At 35.2% G+C, this 21,716-nt stretch overlaps 2 protein-coding genes across 2 annotated transcripts; one reads left to right on the top strand and one right to left on the bottom strand.

Annotated features, from left to right (window-relative positions):
- Window positions 1–5,201: 5,201 nt before the first annotated feature.
- Window positions 5,202–9,217, top strand: LOC110891136 (2-oxoglutarate and iron-dependent oxygenase JMJD4). Its single transcript, XM_022138803.2, has 9 exons — window positions 5,202–5,474; window positions 6,855–6,992; window positions 7,082–7,244; window positions 7,325–7,442; window positions 7,942–8,011; window positions 8,092–8,172; window positions 8,249–8,305; window positions 8,396–8,507; window positions 8,610–9,217. The coding sequence occupies exons 1-9, from the start codon at window positions 5,265–5,267 to the stop codon at window positions 9,059–9,061; spliced, it is 1,401 nt and encodes a 466-aa protein (XP_021994495.1). The 5' UTR covers window positions 5,202–5,264; the 3' UTR covers window positions 9,062–9,217.
- Window positions 9,218–9,555: 338 nt separating this feature from the next.
- Window positions 9,556–11,952, bottom strand: LOC110891135. Its single transcript, XM_022138802.2, has 7 exons — window positions 11,503–11,952; window positions 11,305–11,391; window positions 10,986–11,201; window positions 10,704–10,868; window positions 10,569–10,622; window positions 10,323–10,469; window positions 9,556–10,233 (listed from the first exon to the last, which is right to left on the bottom strand). Exons 1-7 carry the CDS (start codon window positions 11,671–11,673, stop codon window positions 9,850–9,852), a joined length of 1,224 nt encoding a protein of 407 aa, XP_021994494.1. The 5' UTR covers window positions 11,674–11,952; the 3' UTR covers window positions 9,556–9,849.
- Between the last annotated feature and the right edge of the window lie 9,764 nt (window positions 11,953–21,716).

Genomic DNA, 21,716 nt, shown 5'->3' with positions numbered 1-21,716 from the left:
GGAAGAGATCTTGGGTTGGGTGGATAGATTTATAATTACTGATATACCCTTAGAGGCAAAAAGGATAATGAGTTGACTATGGATACATGGATAGATGTAGGCCACATGTTGAGTTTGCAAAGTTTTCTAAAAATCTAAGGTTTCCTATGGAGCATTACCATATGTATATATATATATATATATATATATATATATATATATATATATATATATATATATATATATATATATAGGACCGCTAAAATGAGAACCACCTCGAGTTGTAAGAACCGTGAGAACTACACCGTACGGGGCGAGGTGGACCAAATTTTTTTTCATAAACGTAGATGCGTGTATTATAAACACATTTGTAAAAAAAAATTCAAAAAAAATATCGTATGTGTAGTTTTGAGCACCACAAGTTTGTGTTTACGGGTACCGTAAATCTTACCGGAAAATTTACGGTACCCGTAAACACAAACTTGTGGTGCTCAAAACTACACACACGACATTTTTTTTGATTTTTTTTTTCAAATGTGTTTATAATACACGCATCTAAGTTTATGAAAAAAAAAATTGGTCCAACTCGCCCCGGATCAAGTAGTTCTCACGGTTCTTACAACTGGAGGTGGTTCTTATTTTAGCGCAATTCTATATATATATAAAATTAATTAATATGGAATCGAAAACGTATAAAATCCAACATATCCAAATTCCATATATTCTTGAAAGAATATAGATCCTATAAAAAAAGATACTTATATTGGGTTCCGAAGAAAACAGTCAAAATTGTGAAAACTGTGAAACGATTTTTAGCCGTAAGATCTTTTGATTTGTGGCTGAGATTGATGCGGTGAGATTTTTGTAAATAACCTTAGAACTACCAAGAGGGTAAACTGGGAAGATCCTAATTAGGGTGCATATGTTAATCAAATGTCATTTCCCTCGTAATATTTAAGCGTCCATAACTTTATAATACGTGATTATTTTTTTTAACTACACCATAAAATCCAACGTTTTTTTAATCTTTCCAACGAGTATACGATTGATATTATTTTTCGAAAAAAATGAATTGGGTTTTTTTTATGGCGTTTCCAACTTTGTGTATTTATGGCGTTTTCAACTGGGTTTTATAGTGTTTTTCTGAACCGGGTGTTTTTATGACGTTTTCACCTACGTTTTTTATGATGTTTTTTTCTTATGAACTCGGCGTTTTTATAGCATCTTCAACGGAGTTTTTCAAGGTTATGACGTTTTCAATTGGGTATTTTTACAGTGTTTTTTCTGAACTGAGTGTTTTTGTGCCGTTTTTATTTGGACACCTAGTTCATATCATTTTTTAATTTCAAAAAGTAAAGCAATAGTATACTTGTTAGAAATATAATAAAACACTCAATTTTATGGTGTAATTTAAAAAAAAAATCGTATAAAAAGTTACGAGAGTTTAAAAAAGATGGTGAAATATGTATGTGACTTGCATGTGCATGGTCTTTGGCATGTGCATTGGCTTTTTTGACAATATTACCCTTAGTGTAAGTTAACATCAACGCTACATGTTTAACACTAAAATCGTTCTCACTGTTTTCACAGTTTTAGGCATTTTCTCCAAAACCTGCCCCTTATAACTATATAAAATTATAAATTAGTTATGAGTTTATGATTGATAAAATGAGAGAACAAGAAATTAAGAGACTGTAAGTGGGCTTTGGTGATGAGAGAACAAGAAATTAAGAGATTGAAATTGGGCTTTGATGAACTAGTTTTATATGAAATGAAACTGGGTATTTTAATTGGACTATTCAGTTAGTTTAGAGAAGATAATGAGTCGGTTTGGGCCGGGTATTGATAATTCCATACCCATACCCGGTTGTAAACTCGTGTCACATATTTGGCCCATTACCCGTCAGGTATTTGTCGAGTAATTACCCGTCGGGTATCGATCACACCCACGGGTGTCGGGGTACCTGTTAGTTTATTAAAAGATACCGATTGAGATTTTCAAATATATCTTTTACTATTATATTTACTAGAATTTTACCATGTGCCGCGCGTTGCGGCGGCGGCATCGCTTTTGTGACTTCATTACAAGCGTAATGATGATAACACTAACGTGGGGTGTCCGCACATGACGTTACGCGTTTTATTACTTTGTGAGACACGTTACGTTCGTGACATTAACGTTATTTGACATAGATAAAAATGGTATAATTAATAGGGGGTTGCGATGTAAAGTTGTAAACTTAGTTTAGACATTGGTGTAAAATCATAACAGTAATTTAGACATTAACGTGGTTATGCATAGATAAAAAAAAGTATAATAATGTGTTGCACGTTACGGTGTATAGTCGTAGAAGTAATCTAAAAAATGAGATGTTAAGTTATTAAGTAGAAAAGGTTGGCGAGTCAAAATTGTTTATTAACAAAAGTTAGTAACGAATGTGTAACATACTTAAAGATAAGGATTAATAGTATTTCATGTCAAAAGTTTGAGGTTATGAAGTGAAAAAATCAAGACCAACGGATTAAAAGTAACATTTGTAAAAGTCGAAAGGTCACTTTTGTCTGTGGGAAACCCCACCGACCTTTACCACCGATGATCTAATGGTCTAGTGTTTTCGTATCGCTCACCACAAAAATGGTGTGAGTTCAAACACTTAAAAATATAAATATTTAAAAAACATTAGTTAAATATTAAGTCAAAATAAAATGAAAAGACTAAAAATAAAATAAAAAGCTTAAAAATAAAATAAAAAGCTTAAAAATAAAATAAAATTCAAGTTAAATAAAATAAAATTAGTATTGTTAAATTCGATGAAATAATGTACGAATGGATATTTATATTTTGAATGTTTTGGATTTAAATGAAGAAATGTCAATGGAGTAGCTAAGGGGGTTAATTGTAACATGTACCAGACTTGGGGAAGAAGAAAGAAAAAAAAAAATAAGAAGCGAACATGTGTCGAACCAATGACCTTTGTTTAATTAGACTATCCTCATTCACAACCCAACCCAACCCAACTTTTAATAAAAAATTAATTTCTCTCTCTTCCACCTACACACCCCAACCCAACCCAACCCAACCCAACCTTTCACACTCATTAACAACCCAACCTAAACTATTTTTTTCTTAAATAAATATGATTTAGGTTATAATTTATTCCATAAAATTTATTATAACTAATAAAAATGTTTATATTTTTAAACTTTATTATTTTAAATGTAAAAAGTTATTAAAAATAAAAAAGAAATTTTATCAAAAAATTCTAATAAAACAATAGAATGTTGACATGTGCCAAATAAGATAATGTTATATAAAAAAAACAATTAAAATAATATATCAATTTTTATAAATTTTATATCTGTATGTTCACAAAAAAATAAATAAAAATGTGATATACTGGAAAATATATTTTTTCAAACGATCTGGAAAATATGAAAAAGTTAAAAAGTTAAACAATCAATATATATAATATACTGGAAAATATTTTTTTTTTCAAACGAACTCCGTTTTTAATAAAATTTATATCGTAATGTTCACAAATTTATTTTAGGAAATACGGTGTATTTAGTTTTGTTATTAAGTTTAAAAATTATTTGAGTAATTAAATTATTGGGGGAATTGGTAGTTAGAAAATAAAACAAAAAAAAATTAGAAGACGGAACCAATCTGATTTTGACAAGTGGCAAAAAGGTATGGGCAACCTCTTGCAACCTTGGGTTGCTTGGCCAACCAGGTTGTGGAGAAAACTAGAATTTTCATTTTTTTTAATTTATTTAGACAAACTAGGTTGGAGAAAAGTCACCAATGGTGATAGTCTTACAAACACAACCGCCCACAACAAACACAATCACCCACCAGAGTAGCTTGGTATTTTGAGTTTTGTAATGTCAAAGACTTTTATATATAAGAAGAGATGGTGGTGGCTGTGATGTGACAGCCACCGACCATCTATTTTAAGATATATAGTAATTGTATATTTTTTATTTATATAACAATTATTATGTATTAAAAAATACATTACATACATATAGGTTTTATCATGAATAAATAATAACATTATAATTTCTATATAGTTCTATTCATGTACTTGACACCACACAAAATGTAAATAATATTCTCATGATACATATTTTAAAAGAATTTTTATCACATAATGAACCTACTTTATGTCACTAATAGATAAAGGTTAAGGGAAAATAAAAATATAACTAAAAAGTTTCGGGTGTATGATTGGGTATATAGTTCGGGTAAACAGGTATGTGGTTTCGGATAATTGGGTTGGGTATCACCTAATATCATACCCGTCCTATACCCATGGAATTTTTTAAAACTAATCCCATACCCGTCAGGCTTCGGATATACACGTCTCATATTTTTTGGGGTTCGAATACCCGTCGGGCTCGGGTTATTTTGCCATTCCTAGTTAGTTATATAAAGCTGGGCATTTAGTTATGTGGGCGTTTTTTATAATAAAATTTGGCTGAATTAATCGAAGTCGGGATGAAACAAAACATAGCACAATAGCACTAATTGGTTGGAGTATGGGACATTGGAACTGACCGATGTTTCGATGGTATCGGTTCAATACTTCAATTTGAGGTTTGTGTTGGAAAATTTTCAAGTGAAAGTAATAACAATAATAAATTAAAACCAACTGGCATCGAGATTAATAGCAACAGACGAGTCAAGACCAAACAGAGCTCGGTCTATTTTCGATCTTTAGACAAGGCTAGAAACGGATTGAGCTTCGGCTTTCTTAAGCTAAACAAATCAAGCTCGAGCTTAGTTCTTGACTCGTTTTCAATCTCTACTTAACTACAAACACGTAGTTGGTTGTAGATTTTAAATTAATGTGATTTAGGTCATGGGGTGTACTTTCACACCACTTAACTACATACAGAAGTGTCTCTGAAAATTCACGTACCCTATTCGAGCTTGAAAAAATGTGCGAATCTGTAATGTTTTACTATTATTTAAAAATAAAAATCAAATTAGTATTGAGCTCAATAAACCTAATGCCAAGTGGTCTAGATTCTAAAACATAAAAAATAATTTGTAGACAGGCCTATATTGGTTATAAAATGTCGCCGTTCAAAAAAAGACATAACCTAAGGGCTAATACGAACAATTTTAAAAGTTTGAGGGTTGCATGAGCTAACTCTTGGTAAGATTGAGGTTTATTTATAATTTCAGTGTAATCATGAATTGAAAGTTTGAAACCACCGGAGATTCTGACTACGATCAAATACGGTTGCAGCATCTTCTCCGGTGGCGAAAAAAAAGTATGGGATTGAATATCGTAGGGTTCGTTGAGAAGGTGAATGGTAATGAAATGAGTTACACTACTTTTGCAGAGAAATACCTATCGAACAACAAACCCGTTGTTATTACTGGACTCATGGCCGATTGGAGAGCTCGTAAAGATTGGCTTTTTGATGATGGAACACCTAATCTTCACTTCATCTCTTCCAGTTTCGGTAATTCTAAAGTTCAGGTGCCTTAATTCCCCTAAACCTAAGTTTAGTTTAATACCCTAGGTTTAACTACATGTATCTGTTTTTATGTTTATGTTTGTGCCTTTATGTCTCTATACCAGTGTTTAGGTCTTTAAGTTAAATATGGAATTTAGGTGATTAGGATTGTTATGAATATTTATTTACCTGTTTTAGACTGGTTACTAGGGATGTAAACTAACCGAATGTTTAGCGAGGGAACGGTTTGTGAACCGTTTGGCGGAAAGTTCGTTTACGTTCATTCGTTTAATTAATGAATGAATATGAGCAAGAAATTTCGTTCGGGTTAGTTAAATGAACGAACACGAACAGATGTCTCGTTCGTTCAGTTACGTTCGTGAACGTTCGGTAATGTGTTCGTGAACATTCGTTCATGTTCGTTTGTTTATGTTGTTCATTAAAGATTTTTTAGCATTTATTTATTTTATCTCCACCTTGTTTATGCACCGCTCCATTTTCCTTCTCATTATTCACATTGAAAAATACTATCGATATTCGTTCAACGATTAGGGCTTCAAGGTCTAGCGCCGCTCCCTCTCACAATCCACCTCTAGCCACCATCGTCTTCGCCGATTTTATCTATGTTCGTGAACCATTCGTGAACACGTTCCTTTCCTTAATGAACGAACACGAACATAAAATCTCGTTCGGTGAGTGTTCATGAACTGTTCGTGAACACATTATATCCTTAACGAACGAACACGAACAACGCCTTGTTCGTGTTCGTCCAGTTCGTTTACAGCCCTACTGGTTACCATTTGAGACTACTTTTGGCTGGTTCACACAGGTTTTTTTTTGCCGGTTCAATCGGTTTTTTTTTTCCGGTTCAGTGCGCCTTGCTGCACTCAAGGCGTTTTTGCTGTACGTCGCCTAGGTGCGCGCGCGTCTTTGGCCCTTTTGCTGCATAGGTTTTTGGGAGACTGGAAGTAAGATGCTTGGTTTTGGTGCTCATTAAGTTCATAGTCAAATTCCCAACAGTAGGACCGGAGATGAACAAGCTAGGTCGGAAGTGTATTGTATGTATGTGCAGGCGGTAGGACATCAAGTTACAATTTGAAATTCGCAACAGTTTAACCATATTAAAATGAAATAAAAACCGACTAGAGGTAGACTCAGGTTGCTCATTGAATTAGTGGATCAGGGTTCAAACCATGACAATTGACATCCTATTTTGCATCACAGTTTAGTTGACCTCCCTAGAACTAGCTGTCACTAAACGAATAATTAACGTGGGATTTACTACAAATTAGTTAGCTATATAAAAACCCTGAATCCTTTCTTGATTTACATTGTAACCCAAAGATATTACAACGTTTCAGCGTATCGACTTTCACTTTCTCTATTTACATTTGGATTCTTAGGTTGCTGACTGTGGTAGCAGAGAATATACTGATCAGAAAAGGTTTGACATGACAGTGGCAGAGTTTATTGATCATTGGCTTAAGCTTTCTTCAATGGAACATGGCAATCTGTATCTGAAGGACTGGCACTTTGTAAAGGTGCATTTAAGTTGGTTAAATTAAAAGTTTTCAAACCATGAACTGCCATTTTATTCGTTATATGGATTTATCTTATTTAAAGATTGCAGGAGCACCCAGAGTATACAGCTTATACAACTCCACAGTTTTTTCGTGACGATTGGCTAAATTTGTATCTTGACCATTATCACATGCATGAAGACTGTGATACGTATCGAAAGAGAGACAACGTAAGCTGTTCTGACTACCGTTTTGTGTACATGGGTGCAAAAGGTCAGGACCCTTTTTTCTTCCAACACTCGTTTTGTGTGTGTGTCGATAAATTTTCATTTTTCATTTTTTTTTGTATTCAGGAACGTGGACGCCTCTCCATGCTGATGTGTTTAGGTCTTATAGTTGGTCAGCAAATGTATGTGGCAAGAAAAAATGGTACTTTCTATCTCCAGAACAACGTCACCTTGTCTTCGACAGGTATATCTCGATTTTCTTAAAAGTAGATAATTTATTTAAATGTTTTGTGTATATATTGTTCATAAGGTTTAACTTTAAGCGCTTGTAGTCAGCACTTATTGGTATACACTAAGGCCATGCGTAGTGGGCAAGATCCACCCTTGGGCGTTTTGCGCCATGTGGCAGCCCAGTCAGCAATGGGGCATTATGGGGCGTTTTCTAAAATGGGTGTAGTGGGGATGTGGGGATTGTGGGCCATTATGTTTGTAATAAAATAAAATAAAAAAAAAACATTTAAAAAATTTTATTGGCCAAAAACTGGAAGCTCAAATGTGATTGGCCAAGAAATTGCCCCACCGGCGTGATTTATAACACGCCCTGACAAAAAAAAGGCCAAACACGCCCCAGTGTAGTGGCTGGTGGGCGAGATTGGGAGTGATTGAGCACAAAAAACGCCCCTTTGGGCAGCCACTACAGGTGGTCTAAGTATGTTAAAGGATTTATTTGTTTGTACATCCAGGAACATGAAAAATTCTGTGTATGACATCTTCGAAGAGGTTGATGACACAATATTTCCAAACTTTACGAAGGTACTTTTTCTTTGTGGACTACTAGCTAACATTTGACTATTAACTTTACCTTTTATATTCTTCGATTTGGTTGTGTGCAGACTATATGGTTGGAATGCACACAAGATCAGAATGAAATAATATTTGTTCCTAGCGGATGGTATCATCAAGTTCACAATCTGGTATAGGTTGTTTTGGCTCTGTGAATGATTTTCCTTGTATATATACACATACGTTAAATATGTTTATTTATTACAGGAAGATACAATATCTATAAACCACAACTGGTTCAATGCCTATAATCTCTCGTGGGTGGTAAGTAGCGCCAAAAAAGCATAGTAATTACGTAAATAGTTATATTCTAAAACTGAAGTTATCCTTAAACACTTTTTTCATTTCATGTAGTGGGATCTTATGTTAACAGATTACAAGGAGGCTAGAGAGTATATTGAAGACATCAAAGATATTTGTGATGATTTTGAGGGAGTATGTCAGCGGAATCTTGCAGCTAATACAGGTATGGTGTATATATAACATCGAGTTAGATGTGCGTTTAAACTTATTATTATGAGCTTGTAACTTTAGGTATGTGACTATGCGTGTCTGTCTATTAATGCAGGCATGAATTTCTATGACTTTTTCAACTTCATGGTGCGTTTTTCCTTTGCTAACATCGTCCAACTTAGCCATCTTGCTAAAAGTAGCGCGTCTGCCGACTGGCGCTCTTCTTATACAGCTCAGAATTTAATCTTCAACCTTGAATCTGCAAAAGATATTGCGATAAAGATGAAACTCACATGTTTGTCGGAAAATCATAACATTTCACTGGATTTCGGAAGTGTTTTGGAAGAACCTGCTTTCTTGGAACTATGTTTCCAACTGGAAAGAACGTATGCTTTCATACATGATAAACATGAACCGACTGGTGATAAGAAGAATTTTTTAATGGACGAGTTACTAGACATGGGTCTTGGTAAATTGTTGAGCGCTGTTGTTTGTAATCCTGAAAATCTAGCGACTCTTATAGATGACGCGTTGCTGAATCTTGTAATGTCGCCAAATAAAATATAGTGATTTGCATCTTTTGCATCTTTTTTTTTCTGGTGACTATACCTTCCTCGAGAAGGCGAATATTCTTAGCCATACTTAATCTAATCATTCATTTGTGTAATATTGAATGCTTGTTAAGCAAGTTTTTCAGTTAAATCATACAAACCAGTTCTCACATGTGCATGATTACCATCTTGAGGAAATCTTACCATTGAGCTCTTCTTTAACCTAGGATAATTCATTGATTAGTTGAAACTATATGTTATGTAATATTCATACAACTGAACTGAATCAGTTAAGACCTATGACTTAGTAGCATGTCCCGATACGTGGGGCCGCTGTTAGTTAAGGGTTATAGGTTATGATGGTGATAGAAGGGTGTTTGGTACACCAACATTAGGTTACATTGATATAAGTTCCTTTCAATACCAACAAATAGAAAAGAGTAGAAGTAGATATCCAAACCATTGACTTCAATATTAAGATATGCACTATATAAATAATACATATAAAAAACAAGGCCAACACTCAATAACAACTAACCATATAATATAAATCATTTTACAAAACCTAATACATATACAAGATCTTTGAACACAAAATTTATGACCACACTATAAAAAGAGTTAATTTTCTTTTGAGTAACTGTGAAAACCCGTTATCAGAAAACTCATACCCTGCAATCAGTAAGATCTAGTCAAAACCAGCTTGTGCTAGCACGTGGTCTTCAAGGCAGAAAACCACCGGAAGCTGGATTGGAACCTCAAACCTCTCTTACTCTCTTAGAATTATAGACCAAAATATTTTGTTTATTGACAATGCCTTCTAATATTCCTTCCAGGACCTCCATAATAGATATAATCTCCCCAAACATTGTTTTTTCCGGATTTTATATTGTAACAATTTGGATGATCAGCCATTAAACGAAGATTCCCGAGAGGAAGTAAACTGTTGTCCCAATCAACAACTTTCAAATTTCGAAAATAAGAAGCTTTCCCAAACCCTTCATCCGCAAAATGACCGCTACCCATTTGCGTTCTCGTGTGATGTCCCCTTGATCTAGAGTTCACTATCTCTCCTCCGAACTGGATCATACTTGCATGCTTTTGTAGATGACTGAACAAGAAAGATGGCCAGTAGCCTATAAGTAGGCCCGACCCGAACTCAAGCCACCAGTGTCCATGTTTAGGGTCCTACATACATTAAGAATCAATTAAGCCAAACATAATTAAATGTAATGATATAATCTAATCGGGCCCGTTAGCATTAACAATTTAATTACCTTCCATATCATAATGCTGATATCAAACTGTTTACCCTTGTAAGATGATCTTGGCGAGATTGCCGCACCTATTGCGATCCGGTTGTTTGTTTGAACAAATCCTGAGCATAATAGGTTGTAGCATCCAGTGGTTTGGTATGCATCAGTCTGTTAAAACAAAAAAAATAAATAAATAAATATTAGTACTTTAAACAATATATAATTATATATTATGCCAAAGTAGAAGAGATATTTCAAAGTACTTACAGTCCAGTAAGTGAAAAATCTTGGGTAACCATCTCCATATAACTCTGGGCTTACCTGAATAATCATCAATAAATTAATGTGTATGTAACATAATTACACACTTGAATTAATTCTTTGTAACTAGCTTCAAATTACCTGCCAACCGGCTTCTACGGTATTCAAATCCTTTCCAAATGAACCGGAGATAACCCACAACTGCGATAGACTGAATTCGTATGGATTTGTAACGGCGGGTGTCCATACATTTATACCGGCTTTAGCTCCATAGTATTTATCTCCATTCACAAAAGCAACTGCATGCTACAACATAAATGACCATATCATGATCTGTATAATATATACAACTTTTTGTTGAACTAGCTAGATGTAACAGTTATGTGCATTATGATCAAAATGTTGAACTTAATTGGTGTTTACTTCATGAGCATCGCTCGTTGAGTCACGCCTCACACGCCTGATGATCTTTCTTCCGAATCGTTTTAGAGAACTTGCTCGTAAAACGTCGGTTTCTGTAGTTCTTCTGATTGGAACTGTGCCTTCTGGGCAGAATTCATTCGATTCGGACCAAAGCTGAAAAGTGTTAATGGTTTCATCACTGGAGTTATGTCCCTTTGGCCTCTCCAACGGTGGTTCCTAAAAGTTCATTAAAAAAAAACTAAACCCATTGAAGATCATAATTCATAACACTTTGTGTAAATAGAAACAACTGAAAACGGAATATAAGAAGCGAAAATACCAATAGTTTTTGTCCTTTGAGCTTAGGATGATCAAACGCAGGTTGCAGATTAGAAAGAACACAATCTATCAAGTCTCCATCAGGACTCTACTTTCAAAGAAAACATCAAATGCAACTTTTACTTGACATACAAAAAACTACAAAAAAAAAAAAAAAAAAAAAAAAAAAAAAACTGCGAAAGATGAAGAAGAAAAATGCCTGAATGGTCTTGACTGAAGGCTTGTTAATCTTCTTGAGATGATCTCTGATTCTCTTTAGCTTCTTTAACTCTTCCACTGGCTTGAAAACAGTTTCGTTCTTGGGTTCAACCGGTACGGACACGAGTAGTATACAAACAAATATGAAGAAAATGGAAGAGGAAGAAGCCATGTTTGGTCTTTTGGTATTTGGTTGTATTCTAAGGTGAGTTTGGCTTTAATGTAGGTGTGTTTTTAGGCAGTTGGAGTTGTCTTCTTCCAACAGAAGTGAGATTTTATCAAGAAAATAAGAACAAGAGACAGTTTTTGGTTTTATTCCTAAGTTTTGTCACATGGAAGAAAACACAGAAACTGTAGATGCATACAAGACAGAAGAAGAAGTTTGAAGTTGCAGTCATTCAAAAGACAAAAGAGTTTATGAGTTCTTTTAAATCTATTTTTACTTTACTTGAGTACAAGAGAAGAAACAACACAACACACACATAATAGTTTTATAATATTTTTTTCCTTCTAAAAATTAACTAATTAATAATTGGCATATAATAATATTATATTATTTTTTTCTTCTAAATTAAGAAGCCACTAGTAAAAGAATAGTGCCTCTAAACTTATGAATGTTTGTATTAAAATTTATAGATCAAGTATTTTGGAAATGGAATAGTGTCACATCTATAGTGTGATGGAAATAAGAAAGGACCTTTGATAGGTTACAAACTAACACTACTACAAAACATATTTTTATTGATACAAAATTCACTAATAGTTTAAACAAATGTGACTAGTTTATTGTTTATTGTTTACTTAACATCATGTGAAAATCTTGAATGTAACATGAATATGTTATTATTTTATACCATGACAACAAAGAAAGGTAATTTTAAATAGTATTCATTGTCCACTGACCATTGTTGTGTAACCTTGTTCAGTCATTCCTAGTACCAATCATGCTTCTCATAATTGTACAACATGGTTGTGCATATAAGATATAAATATATGAATAGTACCTAGAAACATAGGAACCAAATGCTCACCCTGATGTCTTTCACTATTATTTGAGCTCCTTTTATCATTAATGTTAAGACCAACTTTACCTTTTGTACTACCAAAATGAAGGGGCCCATTATTGAGTTGTAGCTTTTATCCAATCAAAAGATCAGCTTCTAAGGGTTGTACGTTGCGCAATAACTAGTTGTACATCAAGTTGTCAAAAGACCCACCAGCTTTTAAAAGCAAACAATAGAAAACTCGTATTTCTTTGTTGTCACATTTGGACCCCTTGAGATAACCTAACCCATAGGGCGATGGTTTGCCACTAGCATATAAAAGAGGGCAAATGTTTTATGGGCCCTTTGAGGTTTTTTCCCTCCAGGTTTTAGGCTAAAAGAATGTTTCCTCCTTAATATAAATGGCAACCCACAATGCCCATGAAGTGGTGGAGGCAGGGGTGGGGGGGGGGGGGGGAGGTTGTGGCATTGGTGCTAATGGTGGGGCTAGCGACGAAAACGGTAGTGGTGGTGGCGCTAACGACGGTGTTGACGGTGACAATGGGGGGTGGCAACAACAACAGTGGCGGTACAATAGTAGCCAGTGACAGTGATGGCAGCGAGGTGGAGGTGGCGAGGGCTAGGGCGATGGTGGTAGCAGGATTGGCGGCCGGGTGGGGCCGACAACACGGGTGGTTGATTTGATGTCGATGAATGGATAGATATTTTAATTCCTTTGATTGAACTCTTTCACAATTTGGAAATTGGAAGGAACCATAAAGGATTGTTAATTTCTTTATATGAATGAATTTGAGTGAACAAAATTTTAATTCATTTTTCAACCAAACATATTAAAAAGAGTATTGAGATTTCAATTTTAACAATTTTTATGAACCAAACATATTGAACTATAATAAGTGTATACTCTTAAAAATGTATGCATTTTGTAATTATACATTTTATCTATTCAGCTAGTACGCAATGGGTTAGTTATATTTTAAAATGTATATTTTTAATGTAGTGGACACTTATTTATTATATTATACTAGTAGGGTGCCCGCGCGATGCAGGGGGGTGACACTTTGCATTGCGGCACTCGTTTCTGTTAGTTTTCTTATTCGTATAATATTTATGATAACATTATTGTGGTGGATATATGTCATAAGTATTACACATATGTAAAGTTTTCTTCTTTTATAAAATTAATAACCAAAAGACAAAAAATATTGTTTTTTTTATAAAAATTAATAATCAAAAGACAAAAAAAAAAGATAAGTTGTTATACTTGTAAAGGATGTTTATTTTATTGGTTAAATTATAAAGTATAATTTTATTTTTTAAAGTTCATAACTTTTTTTAAGTATCCACATAGTACTCATCCAATAAAATTTTTCGTTTTTATAAAAATAAAAAATAGTATTTGACTCGTAAGTACGTTTTAGACCTTTAACTTAAATTGTTAAATTTCGTTTTTTACAGATATAAAAAAATTATATTTTTATAAAATTTCAAGAACTGTTTTTATAAAAAAAAATAGGATGTTAAGAGTTTATATCTTTATATCATACTAAGTTCAGATTTTGAGTTCCTAACTAATCTTATCTATATGAGTCTACTTTAACTTATAATCCCTAAAAATATGCAACACAATCTACTATGTATCTAGTCAAGTTAGTAAGGAATTCTTTTAAAACTGACTAATATTATCTATAACAATATAGTTGAGCTTACAATTCCTAAAAATTTGCAACACAATTTAGTATTAAAGATTGTAAATTTCTGGAGTATTTTATTTATATTACTTGTGACAAAAAATGTTTATAAAAAATATTTTTTTTATAAAAACAAAATGTTTTGTTTATAGATAAAGTAAAAATACTGTTTTGCACATGTAAAGTTTCGTTTTTTAATAAAAAAATAAAAGATAAGTTGTTATAGTTGTAAAGTAAGTTTATTTTGTTGGTTAAATGATAAAGTTTATAATTTTATTCTTTAAAGCTCATAACTTTTTCTAAATATCCACATGGTACTCGTCCAATAAACTTTAAGTTTAAAATTTTTGTTTTTATAAAAATAAAAAATAGTAGTAAGTATGTTTTACACCTTTAACTTTAATTGTTAAATTTCGTTTATATATATATATATATATATATATATTTATATATAATTTACATTTTTATAAAATTTTAAAAAATTTTTTATAAAAAAAAATTGGATGTTCAGAGTTTATATCTTTATTAACTTTATATCATAGTAAGTTCAGTTTTTTTTTAGTTTAGCTTTAAAGTTTAGTACTTTATTATTTTTTAGTTAAGAAATACAAATTATTAGATTAATATCCAAGAATAACTGCAATATTTTATAATTTAAGCTTGACTATATCTAACTTCAATATCTATTTATTGCAACTTTAGGATATTAACTTATATAAGTTCAGTTGACTTGTAAATTTAGGATACTAACTTTATTTTGAACTTTATTAATATGGTCAATAACTGAATTATATTAACACAAAAAATAAAGTTCAAATATAAAATAAACTTTATTCATACGTCTAGAACAAAGATAACAACTGAAAATGAAAAAAAAACATAAAAACACTTGATAGATTTCATATTAGACTTCATGAAATCTGTTTCGCTTTTGAATTGACTCACGAGGTATTTTTTTAATCGCGTTTTCTGGTTTATGCTTGAATCAGCAATATCTTCTAATTCCTCTTCTTTATCATTGTCCTCAGAATCGTCTAAATTAATAACCTCACTCCATTTTCATTCAGAGAGTCTCTTGTATCTCTTCCTTTGAGTCTCAAACTTTTGATACTTAAAAAGGACAAAAATTGAATACAAAAGTTAAAAAAGATTAGATAAACATTAAAATTACCTCTTAACTAAATTCACGTTGAAGACTAGACTTGTATGGACTAAATATTGCACCATAAGAAATAATATCAACACTTTTTATCACCGTCATCCTGCAATAAAACACACATATAATAACATAATGAACATGTTAATATGAAAGATATACGCAAAAATAATACTTAAAAACCAGCAAAATCAATACCTTAGAAGCTTATTCGACAAATGGGTTGTTTAAATTGGCGTGTTCATCACGCAACTGAATCTGAACAAGTAAATAAGTTAACATTGTCATAAAAGTAAATAAAAGAAAACAATTATTCATTGTTGCGATATAACATAACTGACCTTAGAATTTTCAATCTCGCATGCTTGGTTTTTCGCAACAATTGAATTCAGAATTGGATCCATTTTTTAACTTTGTTTAGCAATAGATATAGGGGTATCCTGCTAAGTATTTATAGTAGTAACCATAGAAGTGCATTATAGTTTAATTTTAGATTTGCCACCCCTTTATTTAGGAAGTTGTTGTGGTTAGTTTTAAGTTTTTATAAGGTATATCTAAGTATAGATATTAGGCAGTTTTAATAAAATAAAATGTGACACATAATATCTTCATTTTATATTACGGTACTTTTAATTTTTTTTTTTTGTTTTTGTTTGCATGGATGGAGCCCATTTTTGTAGATTAGGTGCATTAGATCACAAGTATTAGTTACTTGCACATTAAAGCATTATCGACTTGTACCTTTTAATTTGTGCGTCGATATTGAACAAGACAACCACCGAAACGTTGACAAAAATGTGTAGGTTGTCACACCCCCAAAATCCACACGCGGAGTACCACCGCTTGGAGGCGTGACATGACCAGGATCAAGCCACCAATCATATTGAACAATGTAAGTAGTAAATGTAATTCAACCAAACAATATGAAAGGTGTTCAAAACAATAGTATAATTTCAAATGTTTAGCGGAAGCATAAATGTAAAACCCAACATAAGTAATAAGTTTGAAATATCATAAATGTTTAACACGGCATCCACGATCCATGTCCCACAACGACTGCGCCTCCCTGTGCAAGCTCCATAAGTACCTAACGACCTGCAAGGCATGTAACAACGAGTCAACAACAAAGTTGAGCGAGTTCACAGTTGGTTATTTAGTTACAGTATTCGTTTCGTAAAAATTGTATGTTCGTGTTTTAAACCATGTATCGTATTAATTTGTATCGCGGTCTCCCAGACATGTTTGCGAAGATTAGTGGGGGTTTCCCATGTATCCTAGACTAGAAGTATTTGTATTTGTATGGCGGTCTCCCAGACATGTTTGCGAAGATTAGTATTCGTATCGTGGCCTCCCAGGCATGTTTGCGAAGATTAGTGGGGGCTTCCCATGTGTTCTAGTCTAGTTGTATCTATAGGTGTCCTTCCCAACCTGAGGACAGTGGTATGTAAACCAGTAGCAATGAAAGTACGAGTAATCATTCAATCTTATTCCCAACCCACCGGGAATCCCATGCCTTGGTAAGAGTGTGAACTCACCTTGGTTTGCTCGGTATGCTAAACTATGTGCTCACAAGTAATCAGTCAAGTCCTATGGGATGCACGTATACATAATCAGTTTAAGTTCGTAACGATTCACATGCAATCTATGTCACAAAGTGTGTTTGGCGGTTAACATCATGCATCAGGTAAGCAGTTAATCATTTCCATGCAATTCATGTTCCACATAAATGTCCTTCACAGTTTATACTAACATGGTTATTCTTTAACATACTTGACAAGGTTAACAAACTTAACAGGATTAACATATATATCAGGAATAATAAGCTAACAGTGTTAGTTAACTAACAGCGTTAACAAACTAATAGAGTTATGTACTTAACAGAGTGGCATACATAATTTAACAGAGTTAATAAAATTAACAGAGTAAATAAGCTTAACACGGTTAATAAACTAATTGGGTTTACATTCTTAATATGCATAACAGAGTTAACATACCAACAGAGTTATCACACTAACGGAGTTAACATACTAACAGAGTTATCACACTAACGGAGTTAACATACTAACAGAGTTATCACACTAACGGAGTTAACATACTAACAGAGTTATCACACTAACGGAGTTAACATACTAACAAAGTTATCACACTAACAGAGTTAACATACAGAACTAGTGTTACGTATAGACCTTACGAGGAACCTTAAGTACTTACAGGTTCACGAGGAACCTTAACCTTCCTCGCTCGCTGAAGAACCTTAACCTTCCTCATGAGGAACCTTAACCTTCCTCGCTCGCTGAAGAACCTTAACCTTCCTCACTGAAGGTTCCCCAGGTACATGATCATCCTCATCAGTTACAGAACGCATAACCCTAATCATATACCAGCAATTTCATCATCGATTGTTAACCCAGAAACATACTCTATCCTGATCAACACACGTAACAGCAAACATATAGCAGTATTATCATCGGATCATTACTAACATTTATTAATCAACCCTAATATCCTACTGTTTCACACGTCGACTAAATCATCATCAGCATGCTAAGATATATCGGTAAACATATTACAGTTGACTATCCATTTAAATCAAATGACGTAATCATTATTATGTTCTTAACAACAATACAAGATCATATTCAATATATATACAAATATGTGTTCCACAATTCACAGAACTTTCCTCAATCAGATTCATGTATACGAATATATATTGATCTACCCAGGAGTCATGTAACGATTAAACAATAGTGAAAACTAACCGAGATGTGGTTGCCGTCAAACAGAGAGAGGATAGAGCACTAGGGTTTTGTTTTAATGTGATTACGAGAGTTATATGAGGATCATACACAAACCTGTGTATATTCGGAACAAGTGGGCTGAACCCACTTGAGTTCTATTTTATTTTTGATTTGGGCTCTAAAGATTTGAGCCAAGGAAAACAAATACAGGTTTTCAATAAATTAATTCTTGCACAAACAATAACTATCAATCATGATTCAAATAATTTAATATGACGTGCACGTGATTAAGCGTAACAACGCTAGCTAAACGATCATGGAATTAGGCATCGCTAACCTTAAAAGTTCGGATTGTTACATCATCCCCAACTTGAAAGAAATTTCGTCCCGAAATTTGGCACGTGGTTACTGAGGAAGCTAGTTGTGTTGCGTTGTTTCCTGGTTTTCCTGGGGTGTCACATCATCCCCCCGTTGGTTTGGAATTTCGTCCCGAAATTCTGTAGTAGCTTCAGCCTCAGTAGTGGTTGCACTGTTTCCGAACAACTGGGGATACTTGAGTTTCATTTGATCTTCTCGTTCTCAGGTGAACTCTGGGCCACGACGGGAGTTCCAACGAACTCGAACAAGAGGTATTCTGGTGTGCTTAAGGACCTTAACATCCCGGTCCGTGATTTCAACAGGTTCTTCGACGAATCGCAACTGATCGTCGATAGTGAGCTCCTTCAAAGGAACTATAAGGGTCTCATCTGACAGGCACTTCTTCAGATTCGACACGTGGAAAACGTTGTGAACCCCACCGAGTTCTGCTGGTAGGTTCAGTTTGTAGGCCACCTTGCCTATTCTTTCTATGATTTCGAATGGTCCGACATACCGCGGATTGAGCTTGCCTCGTTGGCCAAAACGAACTACACCCTTCCAGGGTGAGACTTTGAGTAGCACTCGATCCCCAACCTGGAACTCGAGTGGTTTCCTGCGCTTATCAGCGTAGCTTTTCTAACGGTCACGAGCTGCCGCCATTCGTTGTCGTATATGTGCAATCCTTTCAGTAGCATCAACTACAAGTTCTGGACCTGTAATCTGACTATCGCCCACCTCTGCCCAACAAAGAGGTGATCGACATTTACGCCCGTATAATGCCTCGAATGGAGCGGCTGAATGCTGGTGTGGTAACTGTTATTATACGAAAACTCCACTAACGGGAGATGTTGTTCCCAGCTGTTGCCGAAATCGATTACACATGCTCGCAACATGTCTTCTAGAGTTTGAATAGTGCGTTCAGACTGCCCATCCGTCTGAGGGTGATAAGCTATGCTCATGTCTAACCGAGAGCCAAAAGATTTGTGCATTGCTTGCCACAGTTCTGAGGTAAAACGTGCATCACGATCGGAAATAATGGAGGTTGGCACCCCGTGCCTTGAAACCACTTCTTTTAAGTAGATGTCTGCTAAGGTAGAGAACTTGTCTGTTTCCTTAATAGCCATGAAGTGTGCAGACTTTGTGAGTCGATCCACAATCACCCAAATAGTATCATTCCCACGCTGAGATCTTGGCAAGCCAGTAACGAAATCCATGGAAATTTCCTCCCATTTCCATTGTGGTATCTTTGGTTGTTGAAGTAGGCCTGATGGTTTCTAGTATTCCGTCTTGACTCTCGCACAAGTCAAACACTTGCTAACGTAAGTTGCTATGTGGGCTTTCATGCTAGGCCACTAATACGTAGTTCTGAGATCGTGGTACATTTTATCCGAACCTGGATGTACCGAGTAGCGAGACTTATGGGCTTCATCCATTACAAGCTCACGTAAGTTGCCATAAAGTGGGACCCAGATGCGTCCTATTACGTAGTAGGTGCCGTCTTCCTTTTGTTCTAACCGTTGCCTTGAACCGCGTAAGGCTTCAGCCCTGACGTTTTCTGGTTTCAATGCTTCTACCTGAGCATCTCGTATCTGTGCAGGGAGACTAGACTAAATAGTGAGTTGCAACGCTCGTACACGCCTAAGGGTAGTATCCTTTCGACTGAGGGCGTCGGCCACGACATTTGCCTTGCCCGGATGGTACTTCATCGCGCATTCGTAATCGTTTAAAAGCTCGACCCATCGACGTTGGCGCATTTTTAATTCTTTCTGCTTGAAGATATGCTCGAGACTCCTGTGATCGGTGTAGATGGTGCACTTGGTACCGTACAGGTAATGTCGCCATATCTTAAGTGCGAAAACAACAGTTCCCAACTCTAAATCGTGTGTAGTGTAATTCCGTTCGTGAATCTTAAGTTGGCGTGACGCATAAGCAATGACTTTATCCCGTTGCATCAATACACAACCAAGACCCTGAATTGATGCGTCACAATAAACCACAAAGTCGTCTGTGCCCTCTGGCAATGAAAGAATAGGTGCACTGCAAAGTCTATTCTTCAAATGTTGAAACGCTGATTCTTGAGCATCACCCCAACGGTAGGTGACCCCTTTCTGAGTCAGTAGAGTAAGTGGTTGCGCAATCTTCGAAAAGTCTTTGATGAACCTTCTGTAGTAACCCGCCAAACCTAAGAATTGACGAATTTCCGTTGGTGTGCGAGGTGCAGGCCAGTTTTTAATCGAGTCTACCTTGGATGGATCAACATGAATCCCATCCTTGTTTACCACGTGGCCTAGAAAGTGGACTTCACGAAGCCAGGAGTCGCATTTCGAAAACTTGGCATATAACTGTTCTGATCGAAGGAGTTCCAAAATAAGTCGTAAATGCTGCTCGTGTTCCTCCTGACTCTTAGAATAGATCAGGATGTCGTCGATGAAAACTATAACAAACTTGTCCAAGTACGGTTTGCACACTCTGTTCATAAGATCCATGAAGACTGCAGGTGCATTTGTTAACCCGAATGGCATAACTAGAAACTCGTAGTGGCCGTAGCGAGTTCTGAATGCTGTTTTGGAGACGTTCTCATCCCGGACTCTCAGTTGATGGTAGCCTGACCTCAAATTTATCTTTGAATAGTAGCTCGACCCTTGCAGCTGGTCGAATAAGTCATCAATACGTGGCAGAGGATAGCGATTCTTCACGGTCACCTTGTTTAGTTCGCGGTAATCTATGCACATACGGAAGGTACCGTCTTTCTTCTTTACAAACAACAATGGAGCTCCCCAAGGCGAAGAGCTAGGACGAATAAAACCTTTATCCAAAAGTTATTGCAGTTGCTTGGACAGCTCTTCTAATTCGGTTGGGGCCAATCGATACGGTGCATGAGCTATTGGGGCTGCTCCTGGAGCTAGCTCGATCTGGAATTCGACTTGGCGATGAGGCGGTAGCCCAGGTAAATCTTCAGGAAACACTTGAGGAAAGTCACGTACTATTGCAATATCCTCTAATCTCTTCTCTTTCGTTGATGCGTCAGTAACAAGTGCCAAAATGGCAGTGTGGCCCTTTCGCAAACACTTCTGGGCCTTCAGGAAGGAGATGATACCAACCACGGCACCACTCTTTTCGCCTTGAACTTCGAGAGGTTCCTTGCCACAACGGGGAATACGAACAATCTTCTCTTTACATAGGATCTCTGCTTGTTGTTGGGATAACCAATCCATTCCAATGACGATGTCGAAACTACCCAGAGCTATGGGAATAAGATCGATAGA

This window comes from Helianthus annuus, chromosome 9 (assembly GCF_002127325.2).
Source record: "Helianthus annuus cultivar XRQ/B chromosome 9, HanXRQr2.0-SUNRISE, whole genome shotgun sequence".
Classification (NCBI taxonomy): domain Eukaryota; kingdom Viridiplantae; phylum Streptophyta; class Magnoliopsida; order Asterales; family Asteraceae; genus Helianthus; species Helianthus annuus.
The sequence above is the reverse complement of the archived record's forward strand: the minus strand, read 5'-3'. Positions and strand labels throughout refer to the sequence as shown.

What these genes read in the sequence shown, in the direction of transcription:
- LOC110891136 (XM_022138803.2), top strand. Translation starts at nt 5,265, where the DNA reads ATGGGATTGAATATCGTAGGGTTCGTTGAGAAGGTGAATGGTAATGAA. An exon ending in TGTGTACATGGGTGCAAAAG is followed by an intron (nt 7,245 to 7,324) that starts GTCAGGACCCTT and finishes TTTTGTATTCAG; the next exon opens with GAACGTGGACGCCTCTCCAT. An exon ending in GAATCTTGCAGCTAATACAG is followed by an intron (nt 8,508 to 8,609) that starts GTATGGTGTATA and finishes CTATTAATGCAG; the next exon opens with GCATGAATTTCTATGACTTT.
- LOC110891135 (XM_022138802.2), bottom strand. Translation starts at nt 11,673, where the DNA reads ATGGCTTCTTCCTCTTCCATTTTCTTCATATTTGTTTGTATACTACTC. An exon ending in CAACGAGCGATGCTCATGAA is followed by an intron (nt 10,869 to 10,985) that starts GTAAACACCAAT and finishes TTTATGTTGTAG; the next exon opens with CATGCAGTTGCTTTTGTGAA. An exon ending in CCGTAGAAGCCGGTTGGCAG is followed by an intron (nt 10,623 to 10,703) that starts GTAATTTGAAGC and finishes ATGATTATTCAG; the next exon opens with GTAAGCCCAGAGTTATATGG.